Source organism: Pseudorca crassidens, chromosome 3, assembly GCF_039906515.1.
Source record: "Pseudorca crassidens isolate mPseCra1 chromosome 3, mPseCra1.hap1, whole genome shotgun sequence".
NCBI classification, from domain to species: Eukaryota; Metazoa; Chordata; class Mammalia; order Artiodactyla; family Delphinidae; genus Pseudorca; species Pseudorca crassidens.
In genome coordinates, this window is record NC_090298.1 from 76,929,158 (window position 1) to 76,955,082 (window position 25,925).

Genomic DNA, 25,925 nt, shown 5'->3' on the forward strand with positions numbered 1-25,925 from the left:
TATCTGCCTATCATGATTCATTTCTCCGAGCCATATAGCCAAACATAAGAAATGAACACTTTAGGAACAGCTATTAATTTAAATATATTAGTTCATAGAGATATGCCTTACAAAGACAAATGTGACTGATTCTTCCTTGCAAGGATAAGTATCACTGATTCATCCTAATATGTCCACCAAAATAATGCAAACCATTCCAAAAGATCCTCACTCCCAGGGGAAGACACGAGCAAAAGATGGGCAAAATCCAGAGAAAAGAAGCTCTGAAGGGGCTTTACAAATGGATTCCATTAATTTCATTTGTAAGGGTCCTGGTTCCTTTCTTCCAATTGCACTTCTAAAGTTTTCTCCCCAACTTTCGGATTGCTCAGCATCAAATTTTCTTGATTAATATGATACATACGTTGTTTTTGTTTTCCAGTGTCCCTGCGGAAAAATCACCTCTCCCCCATCCTTCATGGGTTCCTAGTTGGGCTACCAATCACTGTGCCCTGGTTCCCCTAGTAGTTTGGGCACAGACTGGGTGCATGAGTTTCCCATTGCTGCTGCAACAAATTACCACAAATTTAGTGGCCCAAACAATACAAATTATTCTCATACAGTGCTGGAGGTCAGAAATATTCAAATCAAGGTGTCACAAGACTGCAACCCTTCTGGAGGTTGCAGGGAGAATTAATTTCCTTGCTTGTTCTAGCTTCTAGAGTCTGCCTTGAACTCACTGGCCCATGGCCACATCCTCCATCTTCAAAGCCAGAAGCCTAGTCTCTTCCAGACTCTCCTTCTCTCTGACCTTGATTTCCATTGTTACATCGCCTTCTCTCTGACTCTGGTCCTTCTGCCTTCCTCCTTATAAGGAATCTTGTGACTACATTGGGCCTATCAAAATAACCCAGGATACTCTCCCCATCTCAAAATCCTTAACTTAATCACATCTGCATAGTCCCTTTTGCGTTTTATGGCAACATATTCACAGAGCCCAGTGGTTCAGCCTACTACACTGGGCCAGTCCAAGTATCAATAGCCCTGGCCACAAAGCTTTTTCAAGAATGAGCTTATAGCCCAATAAGAGAAAAGTAAAGAATTGTCTAAGGTTGATATGTGGATGTGGAGAAATTTAATCTCTTTCTACCAGTTTTGTTTATCTAACACATGGCCATTTTGCCTGACACATGGAAAGAGACTGAAGCAGATTTAAGTCAGTCTGGAAAAATCAGAAGCAAGGAATGAATGAGTGTGTGGGAGAGGATGGGGAGGGCCAGACCCCTAGTGATATCCTTAAAGGTTCCTTATCCAGTAGATCCTGAAATAGTGTTTCCACCCACAAATAGCTCAGTACCATGGTTCATTCCTTCTTTTTTTGATTAATTTGAATTTTTTTTCTTACTAATAAATTGTTTTTCTGTCGACTGATCTCTAATCTCTAGACCAGATGCCAAGTCAGTATACTACCCTGGCCTAACTGATTCAAACTAACCGTAGGGAAAACATTCTTTTGTACTCAAGATTTTCGTGGTCAGAGTTTCTGCTTCTTTTCTCCACGTGAGAAAAAAGGAAGAGAAAAGCTACATGTGGCATGTTTCCAATGAGAATATAACTGCATTTTTCCTCCTTATGCCAAAGTTCTCTTTAGTTGCAGACTTCTTTACCAATTACCTTTGTGTTTTCTGCCTTAATTTTTTTTCTAGAAGGACTCATTTGTTGAATCATCTGGTAACACTCATTTCTGCAAACTGAGTTGAGGTGCTGGCTACAAGGAGCCTAGCTGATTTCCTAAAAGAATTGTATTCTTTGTAGAAAACAGAATTCTGAACAAAATTTAAACATGGATTTTTTTAAAGACATCTAAATTGCTTTCATAATAAGATGTAATATATTTTTTTCTCCATTTGGAAATTTCCTTCACCGAAGAGCTTACTCTGTGGAAAAGTAAACATGTTTGTGTCAGTTATCAACTACATAGGTTACGAGCCTCTCTCCACCCCGACACTCACTCTCACACACACGTGTGCACACACACACAACACACACACAGAGACTTTAAATTGTTAGCATTCTATATTCTCAGTCACATTTCTAATTTAGGATTACTTTTTACTTGTGATTTCTCAGAGTTATTATGTAATCAGCTCAATATGTCTACTTCAAACTTTTAAGCAACTGAAGCCTGCCCAGAGGTGCAATCTGGCTTTCTGTGGTAACCCTGGGTACTTTTCAGCCCAAACAACAAGTCACTGGCACCAGTGATTTGGGCTCTATTGCCAGCATATTTGCTGTTAGTCAACAACATTTTCATCTGACTTCTGCTAAAATTAACCTCACTTGGAATACAGTCTTTCTGTTTCATCAGTATAATTACTGGCCCTAGAATGCCTTCCCAACGCTGTTGTTTATAATGATTCATGCAGCAGAAAATATACAAGTTGTTTCTTGAGAGCCAAGCAATGAAAATTCAATCCTGTGGCAGAGAAAATGCAAAAAGGATCTGTAGAAAAACCCAGTGGTACAGACAGAAAATTTCTCTCTTTAAGAGAATCATTTTTTTTTTTTTTTGATGAAGGAAACATACACACACACCCCTGCACTTTAAAGCATCTCTTATTCTAAAAATCAATAAACAACATCCCTTTGGTAGCTCATCTCAGTCAGATTAATTATAAACTGGGTAAACCGTATGTGAGGGCAAACTGAGGGATCCTTTTCATATTATTGCAGGAGTAATGAAAAGTCCCTGATGCTTCTCCAACTGCTTTCTCTGTCTTAGTAACTGATTGACACGTCATCATTATTGCTTCATTCCTTTAGCGGCAGGGCTGGATATGGCTAAATGCAATACCCAGGGAGGATGAGGACTCAAACTTCATCTTGCTCTGTATGGAGGATGGGCAGGTGCCTCCCAGCATCAAGTTTAACTGGCAGCAGCAGTTCTCAACCCTGCCTGCACACTGAAATCGCCTACAAAGCTTTTACAAGACACAACCGAAAGGACTCTACCTTAGACCAACTGAACTAGAATCTCAAGGGATGGGGCCTGGATACCAGTAATTTTCAAAGTTAAAGTGCCCTGTGTAGCTTCTAAAGTGGGGCTATGATTACGAGGCTAGCGGGCTTAGGCATGAGGAAGAGACGGAGAAGGTAGAGGGCCAGGCATACAGTGTGAAGTGGGCACCCTGAAAAACTCCACCCGGGAGGAAAAGAATGAAAGAGGGCTGGACATAGATGAGGGAGATTTTTTCCTTACTTGAAACATCCCCGCTGCCCCCAACCTTGCACGCACACACTCTAGGTCTATCTGACTCCCCTCTTATTGGCAGGGAGGGTGGACGTACCCCAGGCCTTGCCAGTTGGAGCCTGCATCCCTCTAAAATAGTGATTGGTTTGGGGTGGACCAAACTGGGCCAATCAGAACCAATATTCTTCAGATAAGCTCTGCTTCCACTGCGATTGCTAAACTGATCAAATGAAAACCCAGACCTGCTGGTAGTCATCTGACCATATGGGGGGAGAAGCTGCCAACATAGAGGAAGCAGAACCAGGATTGAGCGAGCCAATGCTAATGGCATCCTATGACTGCTGGATCTTGCCTCACATATTACCTAGAATTTACAGTTGTGGGAGCGAATAATTTTTTTGCTTGAGTCATTTTGAGTTGAATTTTCTATAAGCTACAACAAAGAGAATAGATACATGTATATGCATAACTGAATCACTTTTCTGTACACCTGAAACTAATACAACATTGTTAAGCAACTATACCCCAATATAAAATAAAAATTAAAATATAAAAAAAAATTCTTATCAAAAAAAAATTACAACATAGAGAATTCTGAGTAATAGACAAGTGGTGAGGCCCATATGAGTTAAGGAAATCCTCTGGGTCTCAGGGTCAGATCTGTTTCTGCCCCTACACTTGGGGTAGACTTGGTTGAATCAATAGGGGTAAAGGTTACTATAAGCTATGGAAAAGAAATTGAGATTCTCATAGTGTTTCAAAGTAAATGTGTTAGACTATTTTAGTTGTAAACAAATATCTCAGAGAAGAAGTATGCCTTTAATTATGTTCCTAATTTTAAGACAATCTACAGTCCTTTTTTTCTAATTGAGTTAATTTGCACTAGATCAACGATACCGTCCATTATCTAACACTTAACCTCCCAAGGTAAATGAACCTCCCAAGAAAAACAGCTTTCAACTTTAGAAAAGAACACAGTTTTCTGCAACAAACGTTCTAATAAATTGGATTTCTGTGTATATCATAGTCTATTCTGGAACTTATAACAATCCTTGAAACTACTCAAGTCAGCATCTCAATATACTAGGAAAACTGAAGGTCCTTCATAATAAACAGACAGAAATATTCATTTTTATGATGACAAGATACAGAATAAGTTTATATTTAACTTAAATTTTATAGTAACTGTTCTGAACGTATTTGTCACTTTCACTTTATTCAAGATGTAAAGGCTGATTTGAGTCTTGTCTTTTCAAACCTGATGTGTCAACAGACTCATTCTTTCCTGGTTCTTTATAAACAATTTCTAGTGGGAAGTGGAAATCCATCAAATTCAGTTATACCTTCTATCCAACATTGATTTAAATAAAATAGGGCTTATAATTTTCCAATCTTACAAGTCTGGACTTAAAATGCCCTAATCTTGTGTTTTCTCTGTGAGGCAAGCAGGATGTGGGATAGGTTTTAGGGATGAGGGATGACTCCACAGAGTGGAACGGTGACCTTAGGACCAAACCATATGAGTCAAGAGTCCCAGGCACAAGGCTAAACTATGACATGTGGGTGTCCCAGGTCAGGCTAATCATCTGCCTTCCCCCCACTTCTAATTGTTCAACATTTGATTGAGACCCAGAGGATTTCCTTGACTCATATGGGCCTCACCACTTGTCTATCATTCAGAATTCTCTTTGTTGTCATTTTTTTATAAGAAAATTTTTTATATTTTAATTTTTATCTTATAGTGGGGTATAGTTGATTAACAATGTTGTGTTAGTTTCGGGTGTACAGCAAAGTGATTCAGTTATACACATACACGTACCTATTCTCTTTGTTGTCATTTATAGAAAATTCAATTCAAAATGACTACGTGAACTGCCAGCAAGCAGTTTTTGGTTTTTGGTTGCTTGGTTCACTGTTGAGGTTGTTTTAATTTCCACTTCAGGGCAGTGCTTTCTTCAGCAGGAGTGGGACCAATTCATGTTTCAGTCATTATGTAAGAGGTCACACGTGGACACGTGAAGTAACTGGGGCCATAATTCTGACTTATGCTAACTATACCTTAACATACCTTAAAAACTCATGACTTGATCGACCTGCTGTCATATCCTGCCTTTGGCCTGTCATCCCTGGTTTGGAGCAGGACATTGCTTGCATTGGATCCTAGTACTGGAGTGGCTATTGTCCCTGTGGGATTCCACTTCCTGAGGGAGGATGTTCTGCCACTAACCCAATGGGAGCCCACAGAGCTCTGCCTCCAGGCCGTCTTTATTCCCTCCCATCCTGACCAGTGCTTTTATCCCACCCCATAGACTCAATCAGACCACAGCCAGCAGTCAGCCCATCTCTCACCCTGAACATTTCCTAGGTAGCGGTTGGACTGTGTCACATATCAAGTTCTCCACGTGATCCCGTGGAAGCCCTGGAGCCCCTTTCTCTTTGTTTGTCTGTTTGTTTTGGCTGTGCCACACAGCTTGTGGGATCTCAGTTCCCCGACCAGGGATTGAACCCGGGCCATGACAATGAAAGCCCAGAATCCGCACCACTAGGCCACCAGGGAACTCCCCGCTTTCTGCAAGAGAAGTGCCCTGACACACACGTATAAACCTTGTCCCCTTGAAGCTTTGATCTCCAAGGAAATCCTTCTCACAAATTCTCCTTGATCCCCAACAACTGGACCCTTTTTTATCCTTGAGGTGGATGAGATATGTTAAAATCATGTAACTGATTTTGGGATATTAACTTGGAAATTCCTATAGGATGCTCTGTCTCACAGCTCACATTGTTATCTGCAATCTATCACCAGAGAATTCAGCCAAAAATTCCATTTTAATTTCCTGTCCCAGCAAGGACATATAGCTAGCCTGTAGCAACACCAAAACCCCATAAAGTCATCCAGACAAAAAATTAGAAGATTCTTTACCATTCACATGTAGAACAGCCCTTCATCATGTCTCACCAGGAGAACAGTCAGGTCATGATCACCTTGTGCTCTATTTCTCATCTCTGAGGTTACATGGCTTTGGGGGGGAAAACTAGCCAAACAGCATTGCCTTGACTCACTCTAAAGACAGAACCACCTTGGCTGCCTGAAATAACTCCCTCCTTGATCTACCTGTAATTGTATCAGATTCCTTCCCCCAAAGAATGCTCCATGTACTGCAGGTTGAAAAGTCACAAAAGGTCAGTTCTGCAGAATTATTTATACACAAAAACAACTCGCCTTTCTGCTCTGGGCTTTGGTAACTTGAGTCTATGCATCTTGACATTTGTGTCTTTTAAGAAACAGAACAGATGAATCCATGGTTTGACATTATATGAGGCATGGGATCTTCTAAATATTTATAGAGGCAATTACTTTGGAATAGCAATTGTAAAAATCATGAATGCTTATTTTTTTTTAAGAATCAATACTGACCAGGATAAAGAACAGTGTTTTAAAAGCCACTTGAATCCCACTATATAAATTATCCATAATTACGAGCAGGTAAACATCATTTCAAACACTTTTCTATACATACAAACAAGTATAAATATAGCTGGTTTAAATACTGAATAGCTAGATAGAAAAATAGAGAGAAATATCAAATTCTTTCTTTTAAAAGCAAGAATAAAATCTAACGTAGCATCAAATACCTCCAAGCTTCTTTCTAAGCACGAAGTACTTTAGCCTCCATTTTTTTATTGGTGGAAATATCAGGGCTCTGATTTGCCTTTAAGGAGAAAAAACAAGCAGTAATCTCCTTCAGAGAGTGCAGGAGAGAAGTCAGGTGAGAAATCCAAGGTGGATTTCTAAAATTTCCAGAAGAGCCCTGGCAGATCCTGGAGCAGACAGAGACCAGGAGAGGCTGAGAGCCGAGAGTGTTTGGAAACTAGGGGAAGTTTGTTGGTTTGTTAGTTTGAACATGGAGAAAGTACAAAGAGATTTGATCTTTCACACTCCGTTTGCCTACTTTTGAGTTATGGTCTTGTTTTATTGATCATTTTACTCATATTAAAGATAAAATTTTGCCTGTGAATATTCACGGCCCTATTTTCAACAGAAAACATTTGTCCAATGCTCTACTAGGTTCTGGAGATACAGAGATGAATCGAAGACCAGCTGTGTACTCAAGGTCCTTCCAGTTCCACGGAAGAAGCAGCACATCATTGAACAATGACAGTAAGATGTGACAAGTTCCACGGTCAAGTCACTCACAGAGGGCTAGTAGGACAACAACAACAGCAAACAAGTAGCTTAGTCTGAGGCACTATAGGTAGATGGGGTGGTGTGTGTGCAAAAGATATGGGAAGTGACAATACATGATTTATTCCTGGAATGGGAACTAGTTCCACAGGCAGAGGAGGCTGCCTCGTCAGCGTCCTTGCCTGAGTTTGCCGACTCTGATGTTCACGCCCATAGATGCTATTGATTCTGTAAGTTGAGTAACAAGACAGGGGAAATGTCTATGAGGGCTTATCCAGGTACCAATCAAGTAACTGTGACATCCTGAGCCCATCTTGGTATTTAGGTTAAACATGCTCCACAGAGAAAACCGTCTCACTTTCTTGTCGAATTCATCAAAGAAACTGTGTGCCTTCTAGGTGCAGGAGACTCTAGTCAACCTAACAACACACTCTCTTCCTCAGACCACCCTCAGACCCAAGCCTCTCATTAATCTCTTCATTTGCTCCTACTTAGAGCATCCAGAGGAATAATGTTTTCATTGTTTTTATAGGAAGTTTTAAAATAAAATTGTCTTGAAGATATCCTTGCATAATCTTCAGAACGCTTCTCTAAGAATTTTGGAAAGGGGAAAAAACAGAAATCCAAGATACTTACAGACATGAGAAATGCCTTCCCCCAACCACGTTATTTTCTTCAGGCAGGTTCTTCCAGGTCACCAGCATCACCTGGAACTTGTTCCAAACGTTAATTTCTCCAGCCCCACCCTGACCCGCTGAATGAGGAATCCTGGGCTGGGGCCCAGCTGTCTCTATTCTAACACCGTTCCAGGTGATTCTGATGCCGGCTCAAGTTTAAGAACCATTGTCCTAGAGACAAAAGTAAGGCCTGGAAAAGCCCACAAACCCACAAATATTCTCAAACAGGACTGCCAGTTATGTCACAAAAAATGTGTATCATTTAAATGTACTTCTTGGGATGGATGCACAAGCCCCTTAAAGTGACCATACCTTACTTGGGGGAGTCAGAGCCACAGACTCACCAGAGAGGTGCCTCAAGGGTCATCTGTCTCATCCAAACCTCTTCTCTTTTCTTTTTAAATAAAGAGCAATCTCCAGGTGTTTTTTATTGTTTGACTAACAACAAAACCAGGCGGAGAAGTCCCCAAGGAAATGATGGTTGTGCTTCATTGCCGTTTGGCGTTTGGTCCTTCATCTTCTAAGGACTTACTGTATTTCCTTTTAAAGATTTTAGACATCTATTTGGATCACAAATGCAAGCCAAGTATGAATAAATAAATGTATTATCTTTTAAGAACCCCCCTCCCACCATCTTCCTTTAAATAGAAAAAGGAGCCAAATGTCTCTTCATAGCCTATTTGGCCATAGTTGTCCCACCTATGGCTTTAAAAACAGACTGTAACTTGATTTTCTGAAATCCTTCCTTGAACTACAGCTCACTCCATTAAAGAAATCCTGGGAAAGAAGTCCTATTGGTTTCGTCTGTAATCTCTGAAAGGTGAGTATGGTAACTGGGTTGAAGGCAACTGGGAGAAGTCTTCAGCAAACGGAGGACTGTTGGGGAATTGTGTGAAGGCAAGTCCTGCCAACAAGATACCAGCTCCTTCAATTAGAGCTCGGAAAAAGCCAGCCATCACGGCTGACCCAACCATAACCACTGGTCCGTTTCTTGATGCCAGAATGGCTCCTCTGCAGGCACCACTTGTGATGGAATTCCAGGGATCTTCTTGCCCTCTGACTTGAACCACACTGCGGTCAGTCATGGAAAACTGAACTCCCCAGACTGCAAAGCTATCTCCCAACTGCGGGGCCCTGGCTTTAAGATCTGTCAAACTCCCTCCTGGTTTGTGGTTTCCTCCCACCCGAGAACTGCGAAAACCTCTGAGGGCTTGAAAGATACCACCACCTACGTTGCGCATGGTAAAGGCGCCACTGTTGTGGCCTCTCCCGTTGCGGAGCACAGGCTCCGGACGCGCAGGCTCAGCGGCCATGGCTCACGGGCCCAGCCGCTCCGCCGCATGTGGGATGTTCCTGGACCGGGGCACGAACCCGTGTCCCCTGCATCAGCAGGTGGACTCTCAACCACTGTGCCACCAGGGAAGCCTGAGCCTCTTCTTTATTGATGAGAAGACTGAGGCCCAGAGAGGCCAGGGCACTTGTCCAAGGATGGTCACAGAGCCGATCAGCAGAGGACAAGTCTAGTCTCCAGACCTCTTGACACAAAATTCAAGGTCTGTGCCACATATATTAACATAATTGCATGAATAAGTCCAGTTCCTGTAGCAAAAACCAGGGATTCAAAGACTGGAATGGATCATAGTGAAAATAGTTCTATTATTTCTAAACAATTTTTTTTCTTAATGGAAAAGTAATACACAACTATTGTGAGGAATTTGGAATGAATAAAATGGGTAAAGAAGACAAAAATCAACTGTAATTGTACCATAAGTGCTATTAACATTTTAGTGCTGCATGTATGTGTAAATATGTGTGTATAGAGAGTACTTACATAGAATATGTATACATACCTGTATAGAGAAAGAATGCATATATAGAATTTATATATATGGATTATATAATACATAGAATTTATATCGTTTTTTTTTCACTTAACATTTCTCTGGTGAACAAAATCATCATTTTAGTGATTGATTTATATTTCATCAGAATCCATTTCTTAAATTTTTTTACTGTTTCACATGTAAGTTGTTTCCAGTGTTTTGCTCTTGTAAATAGGAAGGAGGAAAAGATTTGAAGTTTCAATAAGATGCAGGAAAGATGCATTGCGTAAGCGGGCCAGCGTGGAGTACCAAAGAAGGGACTCTTGGCAGCTGGAGACCTGAAACACTGGGTGCTTATGGAGATACTGAGAAGGGGAGGAGGAATATTCTTGGGCATGTGGAAATCCCCAAGGAAAACTGCTCACAAATCTTCCTGGGCATGGTCCTGTGTATGGATGTGACAACTCCAGAAAGAGTACATAGCTTCATCCAAGGCCAAGACATCTACTCACCTTCCTGTGTCACATAACTCATAGAGAGAAACTACTTTTCTAGAAGACTTCAGTCAAGTGATAACAAAGCTCTTTAGTGCTTCATTTATTTTGGAAAGGACAATTCAATCGAGACAAATCTTCAGAGACTTCTTGAAAGATAATACACCCTTTTTCTTTTCTTTTCTTTTTTTTTTTTTTTTGCGGTACGCGGGCCTCTCACTGCTGTGGCCTCTCCCGCTGCAGAGCACAGGCTCCGGACGCGCAGGCTCAGCGGCCATGGCTCACGGGCCCAGCCGCTCCGCGGCACGTGGCATCCTCCCGGACCGGGGCACGAACCCACGTCCCCCGCACCGGCAGGCGGACTCTCAACCACTGCGCCACCAGGGAAGCCCCCTTTTTCTTTTTTTTAAATTGAAGTATAGTTGATTTACAATATTGTTTTAGTTTCAGGTATACAGCAAAGTGATTCAGTTATATTTTTTTCAGATTATTTTCCATTACAGGTTATTACAAGATATTGAATATAGTTCCCTGTGCTCCACAGTAAATCCTTGTTGCTTATCTATTTTATATATAATCGTGTGTATCTGTTAATTCCATACTCCTAATTTATCCCTCCCCCCACACCCTTTTTCTAAATATTCTTAATGAATGCCTGTTGTTTCCTCACATCTGAATAAAGCCTCCCTTTTTTTTGACTCAGTGCAAAATAATGTTCTCCGGTAAAGATGGATGACCTATTTATATCATATTAAAACGAAAGTACATTGCTTCTAGCCTAAAAGCCTATGTTTAGGCTGCTCAGCTAAAATGTCCTCTAGTTATAAAATATTTATAATTTTCCTATGTTTTGCACTTTCAACAGGTTTGCAATTGAAAGGGTAGTGTTTGGGTAGGAACTATGTTTGTATTTTTTCTAGTTCAGCCATTTTCTCAAGTAAACAGCAATCTTTTCCCAATGGGCCCTTACTCATTAATTTTTACGTTTAATTCCATCCAAATTTTAGCAAGAATTTCAACACCTGTTTTGAATGATTTTAATTGAAATATCATTCTGATCTTCAAATGGCCACTTTAATTTTCATATTTGCCTTTTTAACTCTTTTCTTGTTTACAGCATTTCCAAAAGACTGGTCTCGTTTTACATTTTGGATCTTAGATGTCGTTTCAAAGAGAAGATTCACAAAGATACAATCATGCAGAGCTCCAGTTAATTAAGACAATGCTTCTTTTCGGAAAGGCCACATATTCCAACTGAAGATGCCATTGACCTTGAAAAGAATGTCACTGGGAGTATTCTCAGGAACAAACTCTCTGAAGCAGTTTTTCTGAAGTATGTTCTGTGGTTCACTATTTCCCTAGGATGATAATAATTGTTTCTCAATTGAAAATAAAATAAGATTACTTGGTTCTATAACTGTGGGAAATACTATACCTAAACAAAGTTAAGCAGTTCGACCTGCTAAAGTACCTGCTGAAGAGGGAGCAAAGGGAAACAGTTTCCCAAACTTACTTGACCATGAACTCTGCTTTCAAGGAAAAATGATGAAATGTCTCAGTGAAGAATCTGAAGCCACTGAGGTAGCTTCAAACGTAAATCATCTCTTTCTCTATGTCCTGCCCCACTGTTACCTGCACAGCTACTTTTATTATTATTATTAATTTTTATTGGAGTATAGTTGCTTTACAATGTTGTGTTAGTTTCTGCTGTACAGCAAAGTGAATCAGCTATACGTATACATATATCCCCTCTTTTTTGGATTTCCTTCCTATTTAGGTCACCACAGACCTGCACAGCTTCTTACTGACAACCCTCCAGATTCTTTTACATCTTCCGCTCTGTGTCCTTCATGGATTAACATCAACAGGTACTCAGCCCATGTGTTGGAAAGCCTTTTCAATAGAACGTAATATAACTGTTTTATTTTCTAATTCCTGCAAAAGGACAGGTAGCTAACACGTTCCATGGCACTATTTTAACCTCCTTATACATTTCCTCCAGGGGTTTTTGCTATGTGTACACATATTTTGAATTGAAATCAGTGGAATTTTTTTTCTACGTAATTTAGTTGCCTCTCCCATGGTTATTTTCATTATAGTGAGGGCTTCTTCCAATAGGAACTACAGTAAAGTTAAATGAACAGCCAGCTTCTTGCCACGGTAGAGGTGGAGGGTAAAAGAAACGTACTCCATAGCCAGGCCTCTACTGCCAGCCCCTGTACCTCATATTTCTAATCTCTTTATTTCTGTCCCCTGAACCAGGTTTGTTGGCCTCCTGATACCTGAACGTTATCTAGAACCTCAGTAGTAACAGTTTTGTGCTGCTTTCTCTGAATCAAGGGATCCTAGAACCCAAATTAAAATGAGAGAAAAGTAAATTTCCCATGTGAACCATGCTTTTCAGATTTGCTTCCATTGCTCCTCCTTTGACCTGCCCTGGATAGTAATACTGTGTCCAAGAGAGCACCACTGCCTGCAAGGTCCTACCCACCAGCCTGCATCGAATTTCCCAGGACCCCAGGGCGACCAACCAGTGTGGGACTTTCAGTGAAAAAAGGCAGGAAAGTTCTGGGCAGACTGACATTGGTCACTCCGTTCTCAAAGAAACCACCTGGACAGCAGTCTTTCCTAGTAGGAGCACAGGGTCAGGGTTGCAGAACCGCCTTTCATGAGATTCTCACTTGAACGCCCTCGCCTTTGGGGAGCTAGCAACCAGCTGTAGCCAGGCCAAGATAATGACGCAGTGCGGATGCTTGCTCCTGTCTCCCTCTCTCCTCCCCTTCAACACCTCCAACTCCCCCCTGAAGCCTCCTCTTTCTATCCCTATGTCCTTCAAGTCTTGGTCACAGAATGCCCCACTTTAGTTTATCATTTCCTTTATCATGCCTTATTGGCAGCTCATTCTAGTTAGGAGAGTCACCTAGATACTTTATCTCCCTTGAGTCTGAACAGAACCGGCAGAGTCAGATGCCCCGTGAGGACGGCTGGCACATCCATCTCCTGGCAGGAACGCCAGTGCTTTTTCTACCTAGTTGTTAGTTGTGACCAGTTGGGTTAATAAACCTTCCTGGTCTGATACAGTCCTTCCAGAATTGTCTGACTGACTCACAGCTTGCTGAATCCACCCTTCCCCATTTACACAGAGAAATACATATCCATGTTCTTTCAAAGAGTGCATACGGAATAGAGAAAACTGAATGAGCATATATGTCAACTTCTCCCTCTCCATTTCTTTTTTTTTTTTTTACATCTTTATTGGAGTATAATTGCTTTACAATGGTGTGTTAGTTTCTGCTTTATAACAAAGTGAATCAGTTATACATACACATATGTTCCCATATCTCTTCCCTCTTGCGTCTCCCTCCCTCCCACCCTCCCTATCCCACCCCTCTAGGTGGTCACAAAGCACCATTTCTTTGTCCCTTACAGCAAGCCTCCCGGACTAGGAACAGTAACAGAGACGTGCTGCAAGAGCACGATTCCAATAGGACAAGTCACGGTTCTTCAGTCAATGAAGAAAAAGAGTCTTCAAGGTTAAAGAAAGTTGCTGCAGGGAAAATGGATCTGGGTTCACGTTCCCAGGACTGCTCCTCCTGTTTGGAGGTGAAAATATCGAAGGACTGGAATCTGTACCTTCAGCCATCTATATTAATATTTCAAGCTTTGTTCAAATGGTCTATAATTAAATTGCTCTACTTCACGTGATAAGATTTGATCTATGTTCTCACCTTAAGAACTCTTTTGTTACTTGGAACATTTTCATTTCTGAAGCTTTAAAAACCTGAATTATTACAAAGGGTACAGGAAAAAAATGATTAAGTTCACACTTTGGGAAAATTGTTCCACATCTCTTCAACACCACAGGTCTGTGAGCAACTATGAATAATATGAAATAAATTTGCTTTTGTAGGGCTTCCCTGGTGGCGCAGTGGTTGAGAGTCCACCTGCCGATGCAGAGGACGTGGGTTCGTGCCCCGGTCCGGGAAGATCCCACATGCCACGGAGCGGCTGGGCCCGTGAGCCATGGCCGCTGAGCCTGCGCGTCCGGAGCCTGTGCTCTGCAACAGGAGAGGCCACAACAGTGAGAGGCCCGCGTACCACAAAAAAAAAAAAAATTTGCTTTTGTAGAGAGAGAGAGTTAATTTAAGTTTATCCCAGACTAGATTTATCATCCTTTATCTGTATATAAAAAAACTATGAAAATATAAACATAAACTTGGAGTTGAGACCTAAACATGTTGCCAAGATGTTGTAAATTTTTTATGCTTTTTAGTGTTCAACTAACCTTCCATAAAAGATATTTAAAACGTTAAAAACTATTCCACATCAAGTGATTTAATATCCATTTCACATACTGCTAAGTCAGTGGCCTGTTTTACATCTTTGATTTGCTTGTTCAAAGCTTTTTAAAATTAAAATATCATTTACTTATTTGTATATCTAAACTCTAAAGAGTATGATTTACATATATGGTAATAATACTCTTTTATATTACTTATATCAATTCGGTTGTTTCTATTGCAAGTAATATACAATCCTCTTCCAACTGATTTATTCAAAAAGGAATTATATTATTTCATAAAACTTGAAAGTCTAATAGGGACATTTGCAAAAGATGTTTGACTTAGTGTTCAGGGAAGTCACCCAGGATCTCATATTGTTTTCATCGTCTGCTCTGCCTTTCATGGTTTTGCTTCATCCTAAGACTGGAACCATTACCCCCGACAGGGGTTTGGTTTTTGTCTCAAACTGGGTTGTGTGAAATCCTCAGGGCTTACTTCCTGATACTCCCTTGTGTCCAGCTCCTACATCTGTGCTCAGATCTCTGTTCCACAAGTGTAAACCAGTCACAAAACTCTGCCTGTTCACTGGTTTCTAAAAACAAACAAACACAAATACTATTCTTATTCCAATAAAGACATTAAAAAAATAATAAAAAGAAAAAATATATATACTATTCTTCCTAAGCATTTAATGCTTCTAGAAACAGCTGAAGATTTGCAGTCCAAGGAGGGGTCGCCTCAAGCCCCAAATGGTCCACACTCTTTAAGTGAAACTGTATCCTCACTCTTGCACACACATCCCAGCAATTCTCTTCCCTCCAGGAGCAAATGTCCTCACTGGCTTCCTGCAGAGCAGCTCTTCCCCTCCTCCCTGAAGCCAGGGCACTAGTGGACACGCTCCCCAGTGGATAATGGAGGCATTTTCCTTTAATAAGTTGTTGGCTCCTTCTTGAGATATACTCACCACACCCAGTCTGGCAGGGGAAGGACCCCTGCAGGAACTGAGGCCTAGAGAGAGGCAACCCCATCCCCACCCCTTCCACCAGGTGTGGCAGCATGCCCGGCCCATCCACTGAGACATACTGCCTGGGGAGATGGTAAAAAGTAAACTCCAATTGGATGTGTGGATGACTTTCTACAGTCTTCACCACTTGGTCAGTGACATGATCATACATTTTCAGTGTTATCAGGTAAATAGCTTGTTCTCTGTCAATTTGGATAAATTGAAAAATTGCATTATTGGATCGTTTTATTACTTAAACATAGAGTTTATTTATTACTAAAACATACTAGGCAAACAAAGAATTATCCAGTGAAATTCCCAAAGATTTTGTTGAAGAAAATTTAAAATAAATAATACATACTAGACCTGCACAGATAAATCCATTCCTCTGACTTTCTTCAAAGTAGTTGAAGTCTTTACTCATAAGTATCTTCAATATCCTTCTTCAATTTTATTTATAGCATTAACATTATTATTGAGACTTGAGCTTTTTAAAAAGCATTTACAAAAAAAGGCCAAATGTTGGGGAATAAGGAAAGGAAATTATCTACGTTGGCCATTTCACAGTCTAAATTTCACTGTTTCTAACCAAGAGCAATTTAGAGTTAGATGCATTATGAAGCTGTTTCTTTAAAAAATAATTTAGTCACCACCATAATTAAACAGTAGAATTAAGCCACAATAAAGTTTAGCCCCAAATTGCCTTTAGAGAGACTATAACAAGCAGTTGGAGAGTTGCCTGGTTCAGAAATAATGATGTTTGTTTTATTAACTGGTACCTATCGTTCTGCCTGACCTCTGATACAGTAATGAGAAAGGGAGCAGAGAGAGATGAATATGCACAGAGAATTGGACTCTGTCTCCGTGACATCAAGTCAAGATGCCTCCTACATCTTTCACCACCACCTGGGAGATGCTCATGAAAGAACTAAGCCTATCTCAGCTTCTGCAAACAGCTCTGGTGACATTTCCTTGAGTGACACCTGTCACCTGCAGAGCCACTTTTGCCTCTTCATCACTTCCCAGTCCATAAATAGCCCCATAGAATAAATCCTCTGAAATCCACATATCATCACAGGTGGGAGAGGGGTGAGGACTGTAGTGGTAAGCAACAATGTCTTCGTGGCAAATTCTAAAAACTCAAGAGTTTAGATAAACAGAAGTGCTTTTGTCTTATAAACATTATTTGTGTATAGTTTACCTACTATAAAGTGCATCAATTTTAGAATATAGTCAATAATATTGTGACAACTTTGTATGGTGGCAGATGGTAACTGGACTTACTCTGGTGACTATTTCATAATGTATAAAAATATCGAATCACTATATTGCATACTTGAAACTAATATAATAATATATGTCAAGTATAACTTAATAAAAAATGCACCCATTTTAAGCATATCATTCAGTACAGTTGGATGGATGCTATACACCTAGGTAATCAACACAGTCAAGACATAGAAGATTTCTACCATTCCAGAAATTTCCCTGGTGGCCTTCCCTGTAAATGCCCACTGGAAGTAGTTTTTTTATTTCTTAAGTCATAGGACATTTATTTGAACATTTTAAAGTTGAGGTAGCATAAAAAAGAATCTGTTCACTTGCCAAAAACAACATTCAAATCTTTGATTCTTAACATAAACTCAGATAACACTTCTCTAAGTACAGTTTTAGCACAGACTAGCTACTAATGAGAGCCACAGAGCTCTCAAACCTGGCTAACATTTGATGTTTAACATTCCCCCAAAAATCTGAGTAGGAAAGAGATGTTTTAATCTACCTGACATATTCTGAAGATACAAAGATCTCCTACAAAGGCTACATGGTAGGTAGTTAACATGGGTGAGAGGGTTGAGGGAAGGAGGAAGTAAAAATAGAAAGAAAAAAAGACTTCACTTGAAAAATATGTCAGGTTTATGCATTTGCTGTAAAAGTGTATATGGATATATATGGATATTGAATTTAAAGTATAAGAAATAACCACAGAGACACCTCAATTCTTAGAAAAATGTTAAATGTCTCCTAGTGAATCCTCTTCAAGACATTTCTTATTCTATGTCAGATCAAGTAATCTTCTCTTCCATCTTAAAAAATAAACACAAACTAAAGTCTAAAACAGTTATTGACGGATGGAAATCGAGTCTGAGATCTGGACTGAAAAGTGCTTTCTCAGCCTGAAGCAGAATCTTCTGCTCTGAAAGTGCTTCCCTGCCTGCTTCTCTAGGGATCAATAGCAGATCAGACAGGAACCTTCCCTGCTGCTGCTGCTTTCTAAGAGATGCGGGAACTGAGCAAGTCGTGAATGCAACCAGAATTCCTCATCTTACACCCCATCCCCATCTCTGTCGGGTGGATTCTGTGAAAGCATCTGGAATTAGCAGGCATTTTCAGCCTGCTCACTTCAAAGCAGCCTGCAGCCAGGAAACTTGTGATTTCTAGTATGACTTCTTAACAAAATGTAAAAACTGGTGCACGCCATTAGAAAATGAAAATATGGCTGAAATTTTGTCCCCATATTGACATTGGTAAGGAAATCCGGGGGAAAAACATAATTGCACAACAAAGGAAGAGTTGCCTTAGTCGTTTTTAAAATATAGAAGCAATTCATATTAATAAAAATATAGTAAACTAGAAAGAAGGAAAACAAATTATCCATAATCTTACCTCCTCAAACCCATTAAAGCTTTGATAAAATTCCTTTCGGAATTTCTCTTAACGTAGTTGAAATCAAACTGTGTCTAACATTTTGTATCTCAGCTTTCCACTTAACATTGTAATATATACATTTAACATATCATAAGTAATCACTAATAAAACTATTTTTTAATGGTTGTCATAATTAAGTCCTACAGAATATTACTCTTAGTATTTCCCTCATCTTGGACAATTAAGACAAACACCAATTTTTAGTTATTTTAACAGTATGGTGAATGTGTTTGTATGTCTTTTTCTGTATTTTGGGATAGTTCCCTGGAATATATTTTAAGATGTACAAATTCTACATTTGGGTATAGAAATTTTATGTCTCTTGTTACATATTTTCAATTTACCTTGCAAAAATATAATTTTGGGGGGGCAGTTTGGCAATGTGTATCAGGATTCTCATAAATATTCCTATCCTTTGATCCATCGTTTCCTTAGAGAACAATCAGAGGTATATGAAATGATTTTGTGTAAAATATTATCACAGTATTATTACTATTACCAAAACAAGTTGGCCACAATCTAAAGATCCAAAAATAAAAAAGCAGTGAAATAGAATTATGATTAGCCAATTATTGAAATCCTATTTTCAAAAAAAAACAGGTAAAATGTCAAAATATAGCATATCATTAAGACTAAATGGAAAAGTCATGATATAAAATTATATGTATAACATGATGTTTAGTATACATACGCACACACACATGTATATATATGACACATACATATATATGCATATGTTCATAGAAGAAAGGCTAAAGACACATCAAAGTGTGTAATGATTATTTCAATAATAATTTCAGAGGGGATGAGTATACAAGAATTCTGCTGGGCTGCCCAGCACCTCTGCTTTCCTCTATAATTACACTCACCATACTTCATCTTAAATGACTGTGTACTTATTGTACATTGCCTTTTAGAATAACATCAGAGAAAACTTTTTTCTGTTTCACTCACTGCTGTATGTCTAGGAAAGAACTTAGAAATTACCCAATAAACGTTTGAATGCTTATGTAACTGACTGAGAGAATAAATGAGTGATTGATGATTGAATGAATTCAACAGAAAGAGGCAGAAGAGATGCCACAAAGAAGAAGGGGGCAGAAAAGGATGAAGATATATAGAGACGTCAAAGATAAGCAGCTTGGCAATGTGGAAAGAGCATAGACTTTAGTCAGCCACACTGCTATATGACTTTGAGAAAGTTCTTCAACTTGTACCTGTAAAATGGGATACTATGCTCATTTAGTTGTTGTGAGAACCCTGCACATAATGGGCACTCAGTAAATGTTTTCCCATCCTCTTAGGTTATAGTTTGGTCTAGTTATTTCTATAACCATGAAAAGCCGATTACAAATTTTCTAGGGAAAAGAATGTGCTGGACAAAATTATTTTCACTTTCATTTTAAAAGCTAGCCAAGCTAGAAGAAGGGCAAAGGGAAGGTGCCCAAACTCTTGCAAGGTTAGGCATCCTGACCATGAGAGGATGTGAGTCTGTAGTACATACTGAAGGAATGAGCCCCAGAGGTAAGTTTTGTACAGAACAGAATCTCATATATTTTAATGGTGGGACATAAAGGTATTCCCAGAGCAAGGAAAAACTTCCCTCTTATGGATTCCATTACCCTTTCTACTGATGAGACAAACAGATGCAATATTAAATTCTGTCCTAGAGCCATTTGGCTAAACATGTGGATGTCGAGGGCCAAAAATACATTCATTGATTTGGGGATTAGAATCTACTTACATGCTTTTCAAAAAGATATTTCCGTTCACCTTGAAGTGCTGGTGCTTGTGTGAGGCTGGATGGCTGGGGACACTGGTCTTATTACACAGCAAAAAGGCTCTTGGAGATCATCAGATCAGCAAGTGGGATGGCTGCCCACTAGCACCTGTGCCTGGCGAGCTGACACCTCAGGGATGTGGAACTGAGGTCTTTCCGGGCAGGCTGCTGAAGGCACAAGGCTCACTCACCTTGCAGAGCAAGAAACTTCCTTGTAGCAGAAGAGATTTTTGCAGAGAAATGAGGGAAATAAGCCATGGGACTAGAGCAGCTAGAATAAATATTCCCATTCCCAGTCTCATAGCGATTCTGTAAACTAATTTAACAATGAGCACAAGCTTTTATTGCCTCCACAAAAACTCATGGTTTCTGTATCGGATGGCAACATAATAACTAGCCACTCGAATTGTTATTGTCTTTGAATTATTAGTTTATCTACCTTTGTCATTATAAACCATGGCGTTTTTTTTTTTAGTTGCTGTGTTTTGTTTGTCCTGGACTCTGCACATGTGAGTACGTGTGGCAGACTGTATACAAAGATGAATTCATGTCCCCAGGGCGTATTTTTTCCCTTGACATTTTATTTCATTGTAAATGATCAAAGTTACTATATTTTAACTATTTTATTTATTTTATTTATTTATTTTGTTTATTTTATTTTTGGCTGCATTGGGTCTTCGTTGCTGGGTGCAGGCTTTATCTAGCTGCAGAGAGCAGGGGCTACTCTTAGTTGCAGTGCACTGGCTTTTCATTGCTGTGGCTTCTCTTGTTGCAGAGCACGGGCTCTAGGCACGTGGAATCAGTAGTTGTGTCTGGCGGGCTCTAGAGAGCAGGCTCAGTAGTTGTGGCGCCTGGGCTTAGTTGCTCTGCAGCATGTGGGATCTTCCCGGACCAAGGCTCGAACCCATGTCCCCTGCATTGGCAGGTGGATTCTTAACCACTACGCCACCAGGGAAGTCCAAAGTTACTATATTTTAATGTGTTGCACTTCATAATGTGGTGAGTCAATTAATTTGGCTGATATTAGCCGAAGCCCGGTAAAGGGCGGTAGGAGTCCGGAGGCAGGAAACATAGCAGAGGGAGGTGAGAATTCACTATAGCAGCTTGGCTACGATTAGGTATCTGGGGAGAAGCTGTCTGTTCCGAGGTGGGTGAGACAGAAGTGGTAACAGGGAACCAGGAATGGAAAAAGAGAGCCTCGCTGACAGATGGGAGGAGTAGCAAGGTATAAACACAAGGTAAGGATGACAGCAAGTTGCCCATTGGCACCTGAGGGCAGTATGTGGTAGGATGAACCAGAACCCGGTAGGATGTGGTTCAGCCTTGGGGGGAGGTGCAGATGGTAAATACGACCCAAGGAAGTCGTTTTGAAAGGGAAAACTCCTCCATTTCCACTAAAGTGTAGGAAAATCCACATAGACACAGAATCTAAGATGCTGATGGATGCATAGGCAGACGGACAGGAGGGTAGACAGACAGCTGATTGCTTACAGGAATATAGTAGCAATTTTACGAACATGAAGGAGATCCCCCCCAATGAAAAGTATGCTCCCTGTAGGTTTGCAGGGATGTCACCTTTAGAAATTCTGTTTTGAGTTGTTCAACGTGTGGCCCTTGGATCTCTGGATCAAAACCAGTTGTTTGAAACTTGTGCAGGTGGGTCCCAGGAGTCTACAGTTTAAGAGGCTCTCCAGGCAAGTTTTATACACACTAATGTTTAAAATGCCTGGACTAGGATATTATCCCTTGTTGGGTGTGAAGGCCATGCTGAATTTATTAGATCCTTTCTGATAGATAACTGGCTGAAACACAGGCAGAGGATAGGACAAGGAACGTTCGGTGATAGAGAGAGAGGCCTTTCCTCTCTCCAAGTGTCAGGAGAGTCCTAGGCAGTAAGAGCTCCTGGAGGTGTCTCTAGGCCTGTTAGGGCGGCAAGAGAAGAGTCAAACTCCTGCGGTTGCCACTCAGACTTTAGGGACAGCCAGTCTGTGCATTTTGCAAAGCTCAGGTAAATGCCAGCTCCTCCCAACTCACATCACATTCATCCACTGTCACCCGTATTTCTGAGCTCCCCTGTAGAATTCTGTCTACACATCTTTACGGAGTTCTTTTATTCATTTATTTACCATATACTTCCTGTGTACTTACCATGTGCCAGACACTATTCTAGACACCAGGGCAGAGCAATGAACAAAGGAGATAAAAATTTCTGCCCCATGGAACTTAGATTCTAGCAGGGGAAACAATTAGTAAGAAAAGTAAATGCATATTAGATAGATAAATGCTAAGGGGGGAGTAGAGCAGGAAAGAGTAACAGGAAGTGTGTGTACATAAGAGGAAATTATAAGTTTTAGATAGGGAAGGCCTCTTCGAGAAAGTGATATTTGAATTAAGACCAGAAAAAAGCAAGGGGGTGAGCAGAGGGTCTCTCCAGGGAAAGTGCATTTAAGCAGAAGCAACAGCAAGATCAAAGGCCCTGAAGCAAGAGCTTGTTCAAGGGATACCAAGGTGGCCTTTGTGGCTGGAAGAGAGTAAACAAGGGAAAGAGATATAGGAGATGAGGTCAGATGGCTATGGAAGGACCCCATCACATAGATCTCAGAAAGCTTTTGTAGCTATTAGAAAGGTTTTGTCCTTTATAAGATGGAAAACTATTGAAGGATTTTGAGCAGATAAGTTCCATGGTGAGTCTTAAATTCGACATCGTCACTGGCTATTTTGTTGAGAATAGTTGGTTGGGGAGGTGGGGGAAGTTTGGCAGAAAGGATATTGGTTTTAGGAAGCCACTGCAATAACATAAGAAAAAACAGTGATAGTTTAAACCAATGTGTCAGCAGAGGAGGTGGGGAGAAGTGACACATTCTGGATATATTTTGAAGGTGGGATGAGCAGGTAGGGTAAGAGAGAAAGAGAGGAGTGAAGGAGAATTCCAAGTTTGGGGGCCTGAGCAACTGGAAAAAGCCTACTGCCATTTACTGCAATGGGGAAGCTTGGATGTGGAGGGGTCACATTTGGGGAAACAGGGATTTGGGGGAATCATCAGCTGATAGCCATGAGATTGGGTGAGATCATGAAGGTAGTGAGTCTAGAGGTACAAGACTGAGCTCTGGGACACTTCATCCCTCAGAGGTAGGGTGACCGACTGTTCTGCTTTGCCCAGGGCTGAGGGTTCCCAGGACACGGGACTTTCAGGAAAGCTCTAAGCAAACTGAGATGGTTGATCACCTGGCTCAGAGTCAGAGAGATGAATGAGAAACCGCTGAAAAGGAAGAGCAGAGCCATGGGAGACTCATAGCCCTGAGAGCCAAGTAAAGAATGAGCTTCAAGTAGAAGATAGCTCTCAACTCTGTCGAATGCTGCTGATGGGGCCAGATGAGGACTGAGAATTGAGCTCTGGATTTAGCCACAGAGAGGTCACCAGGGACCTTGACAAGAGCAATTGTAATGGAAGGTGCAAGGGGCAGAAAGCCTGATTTTAGTGATTCAAGAGTAGTGTCTTTGTCTGTTCATGCTGCTGTAACAGAATACCATAGGCTGTGTGGCTTAAACAGCAGAAGTTTCTTTCTCACAGTTCTGAAGGCTAGGAAGTCCAAGATCAAGGCGCTAAGAGATTTGCTTCCTGGTGAGAACCCTCTTGCTGGCTTGCAGAAAGCTGCATTCTCACTGTGTCCTCACACTTTCATCATTGTGTGTGTGTGCAGAGAGAGAGAAAGAGAGAAAGGGAAAGAAAAAGATTGAGATCACTTTCTCTTCTTATAAGGCCACCAATCCTATCAGATTAGGACCCCAACCCATGACTTCATTTAACCTTAGTTACATCCTAAAGACACTATCTCCAAATACAGTCACACTTGGGGGTTAGGGCTTCAACATATGAAATTGGCGGGGGTGGGTGGGTGGGGGGGGAGGACACAATTCAGACCACAGCAAAGAAAGAAATTGGAAAGAGCAAAACAACGTTTCAGGATCTTTTCCTGTGCAGAAAAGGGAAAAAGCGAATGGTAGCTAGAAGAGTATATAGAATCAAATGAAAGTTACGTGTTTTTAGGTGGGTGGAAGACCAAAAAAAAAAAGTATGTTTAATGCCAATGGGAGTTATCTAGTAGAGGGAAGAAGGGTCCTTGAATAGTGAGAGAAAGTGGGACTCAGGACAATTGGGGGATGGACCTGAATGAGGGCACAGATTGTTCATCCATTGAATGAGTGGAGTCAGAATTTATGGACCCAAATGCACACAGGTCTATAAACGCATTGGGTGGGCTTACCAAAATTCCCTCCTATTTACTTCTATATTCATGGTGAAATAGAAAAAAAAGGTCGTCAGCTGACAGTTTGAGTTCAGAGGAAAAAGTATGAGAGTAATTTAGGAGAATGGGAGAGTGATGGACTAAGGAAATGACATACAATTGCCAGGGAGCATTAAGGATCCACTTAGCATTGAGCTCCCCTTTAGACTAGAAGTAAACACTCACACCTTAGCATAATTTAGTATAATGCATCCCAGGATGGATGGTGCCCAAGGAATGATCAGAAGACTTGGGGTCTGGTCAATCAGTTTCATCATTCACTTAATGTAAGTCACTTAACCTATCTGAACCTCCTTGTATTTTTGCCTGTGAAATCAGGCTATTCACACCTGAACTGGCTTCCTCATAAGAACCATGAGATGGAACATGAAGAATATCTTCTAAAATGTCAAGTGCTAAACACTTCAGAGATTACGAGAAGACTAGACTGAGTAAAATTAGAATAGCCCAAGGAAAGGTGAAGGGCCCTAAGGGGTCCTCAGGTCCAAATGAGGTCTTTCCAGGAAAGATGGCCTGAGGGCACTTAGGACAACAGGTGAGAGGTGACATGAAAAGAAAAGGAAGTCGAGGAGGACATTACCAATGAGTACTGGCTACTGTGGCCCGGCGCTGGTGAGGCTAGTTTAGCTGAGGACACAGCATTCAGCAGACACCCAGAGTCAGGGCTGCCACTGACCCATTGACACTCTTGTGTGAGTTAGAAATAGGCACCCCTTTCTCAAGACCCTTCCTTTACTTCCACTCATGAGAAAACTGGCCAAGTATACTTACCGTATTAGAATATTTTCTTGACCTACACTTGAAAATTTTTCAGGCAACAAATTGAAAATTTTGTTAGGCCTAACAAACATGAAAATCTGCACTGTTATTGTGTGCATGGTGCCCCCTAGGGTTGTGTAGTGCACAACAGCACACAGCAATACTGTCTCCGCTGACCCTCAGCACTAACAAACCCACTTCACTGACCACCATCTCAAGATTATTCCTTTATGCCTATATTTACAGTAATATCAGAATATAATGTCATTTTAAGTTTTTAAGGTGGAAATTGAACATCATTGGCTTCTTTGCTTTAGGCTATACTCTTGGTAGCCCTGGATTAGGAGGGCTCTTTGAAGATCATTGACTTCCAGGAAGGATTTTCATACACATTCGGCAGGTGGGAATTCAGTGGTACATGTATTTTACGTGCACTGTCCTATTAAAAGCCAAGCAGCCGGGTTTTCCCTGGTGGCGCAGTGGTTAAGGATCCTCCTGCCAATGCAGGGAACACGGGTTTGAGCCCTGGCCCGGGAAGATCCCACATGCTGTGAAAAAACTAAGTCCATGTGCCACAACTACTGAGCCCATGTGCTGCAACTACTGAAGCCCGTGTGCCCAGAGCCTGTGCTCCACGACAAGAGAAGCCACGGCAATGAGAAGCCCGCGCACCGCAATGAA

At 40.9% G+C, this 25,925-nt stretch overlaps 1 protein-coding gene and 1 pseudogene across 1 annotated transcript in view; one reads left to right on the forward strand and one right to left on the reverse strand.

Moving 5' to 3' along the window:
- Positions 1-8,880: 8,880 nt before the first annotated feature.
- LOC137220991 (mitochondrial import inner membrane translocase subunit Tim17-A pseudogene) lies at positions 8,881-9,402 on the reverse strand (annotated as a pseudogene).
- Positions 9,403-10,189: 787 nt separating this feature from the next.
- FAM81B (family with sequence similarity 81 member B) overlaps positions 10,190-25,925 on the forward strand; it is a 66,979-nt gene continuing 51,243 nt past the window's right edge. The window contains exons 1-3 of the mRNA XM_067730219.1: positions 10,190-10,387; positions 13,836-14,009; positions 19,808-19,922. Coding sequence (XP_067586320.1) covers positions 10,190-10,387; positions 13,836-14,009; positions 19,808-19,922 — 487 coding nt within the window. The remainder of the gene's footprint in view (positions 10,388-13,835; positions 14,010-19,807; positions 19,923-25,925) is intronic.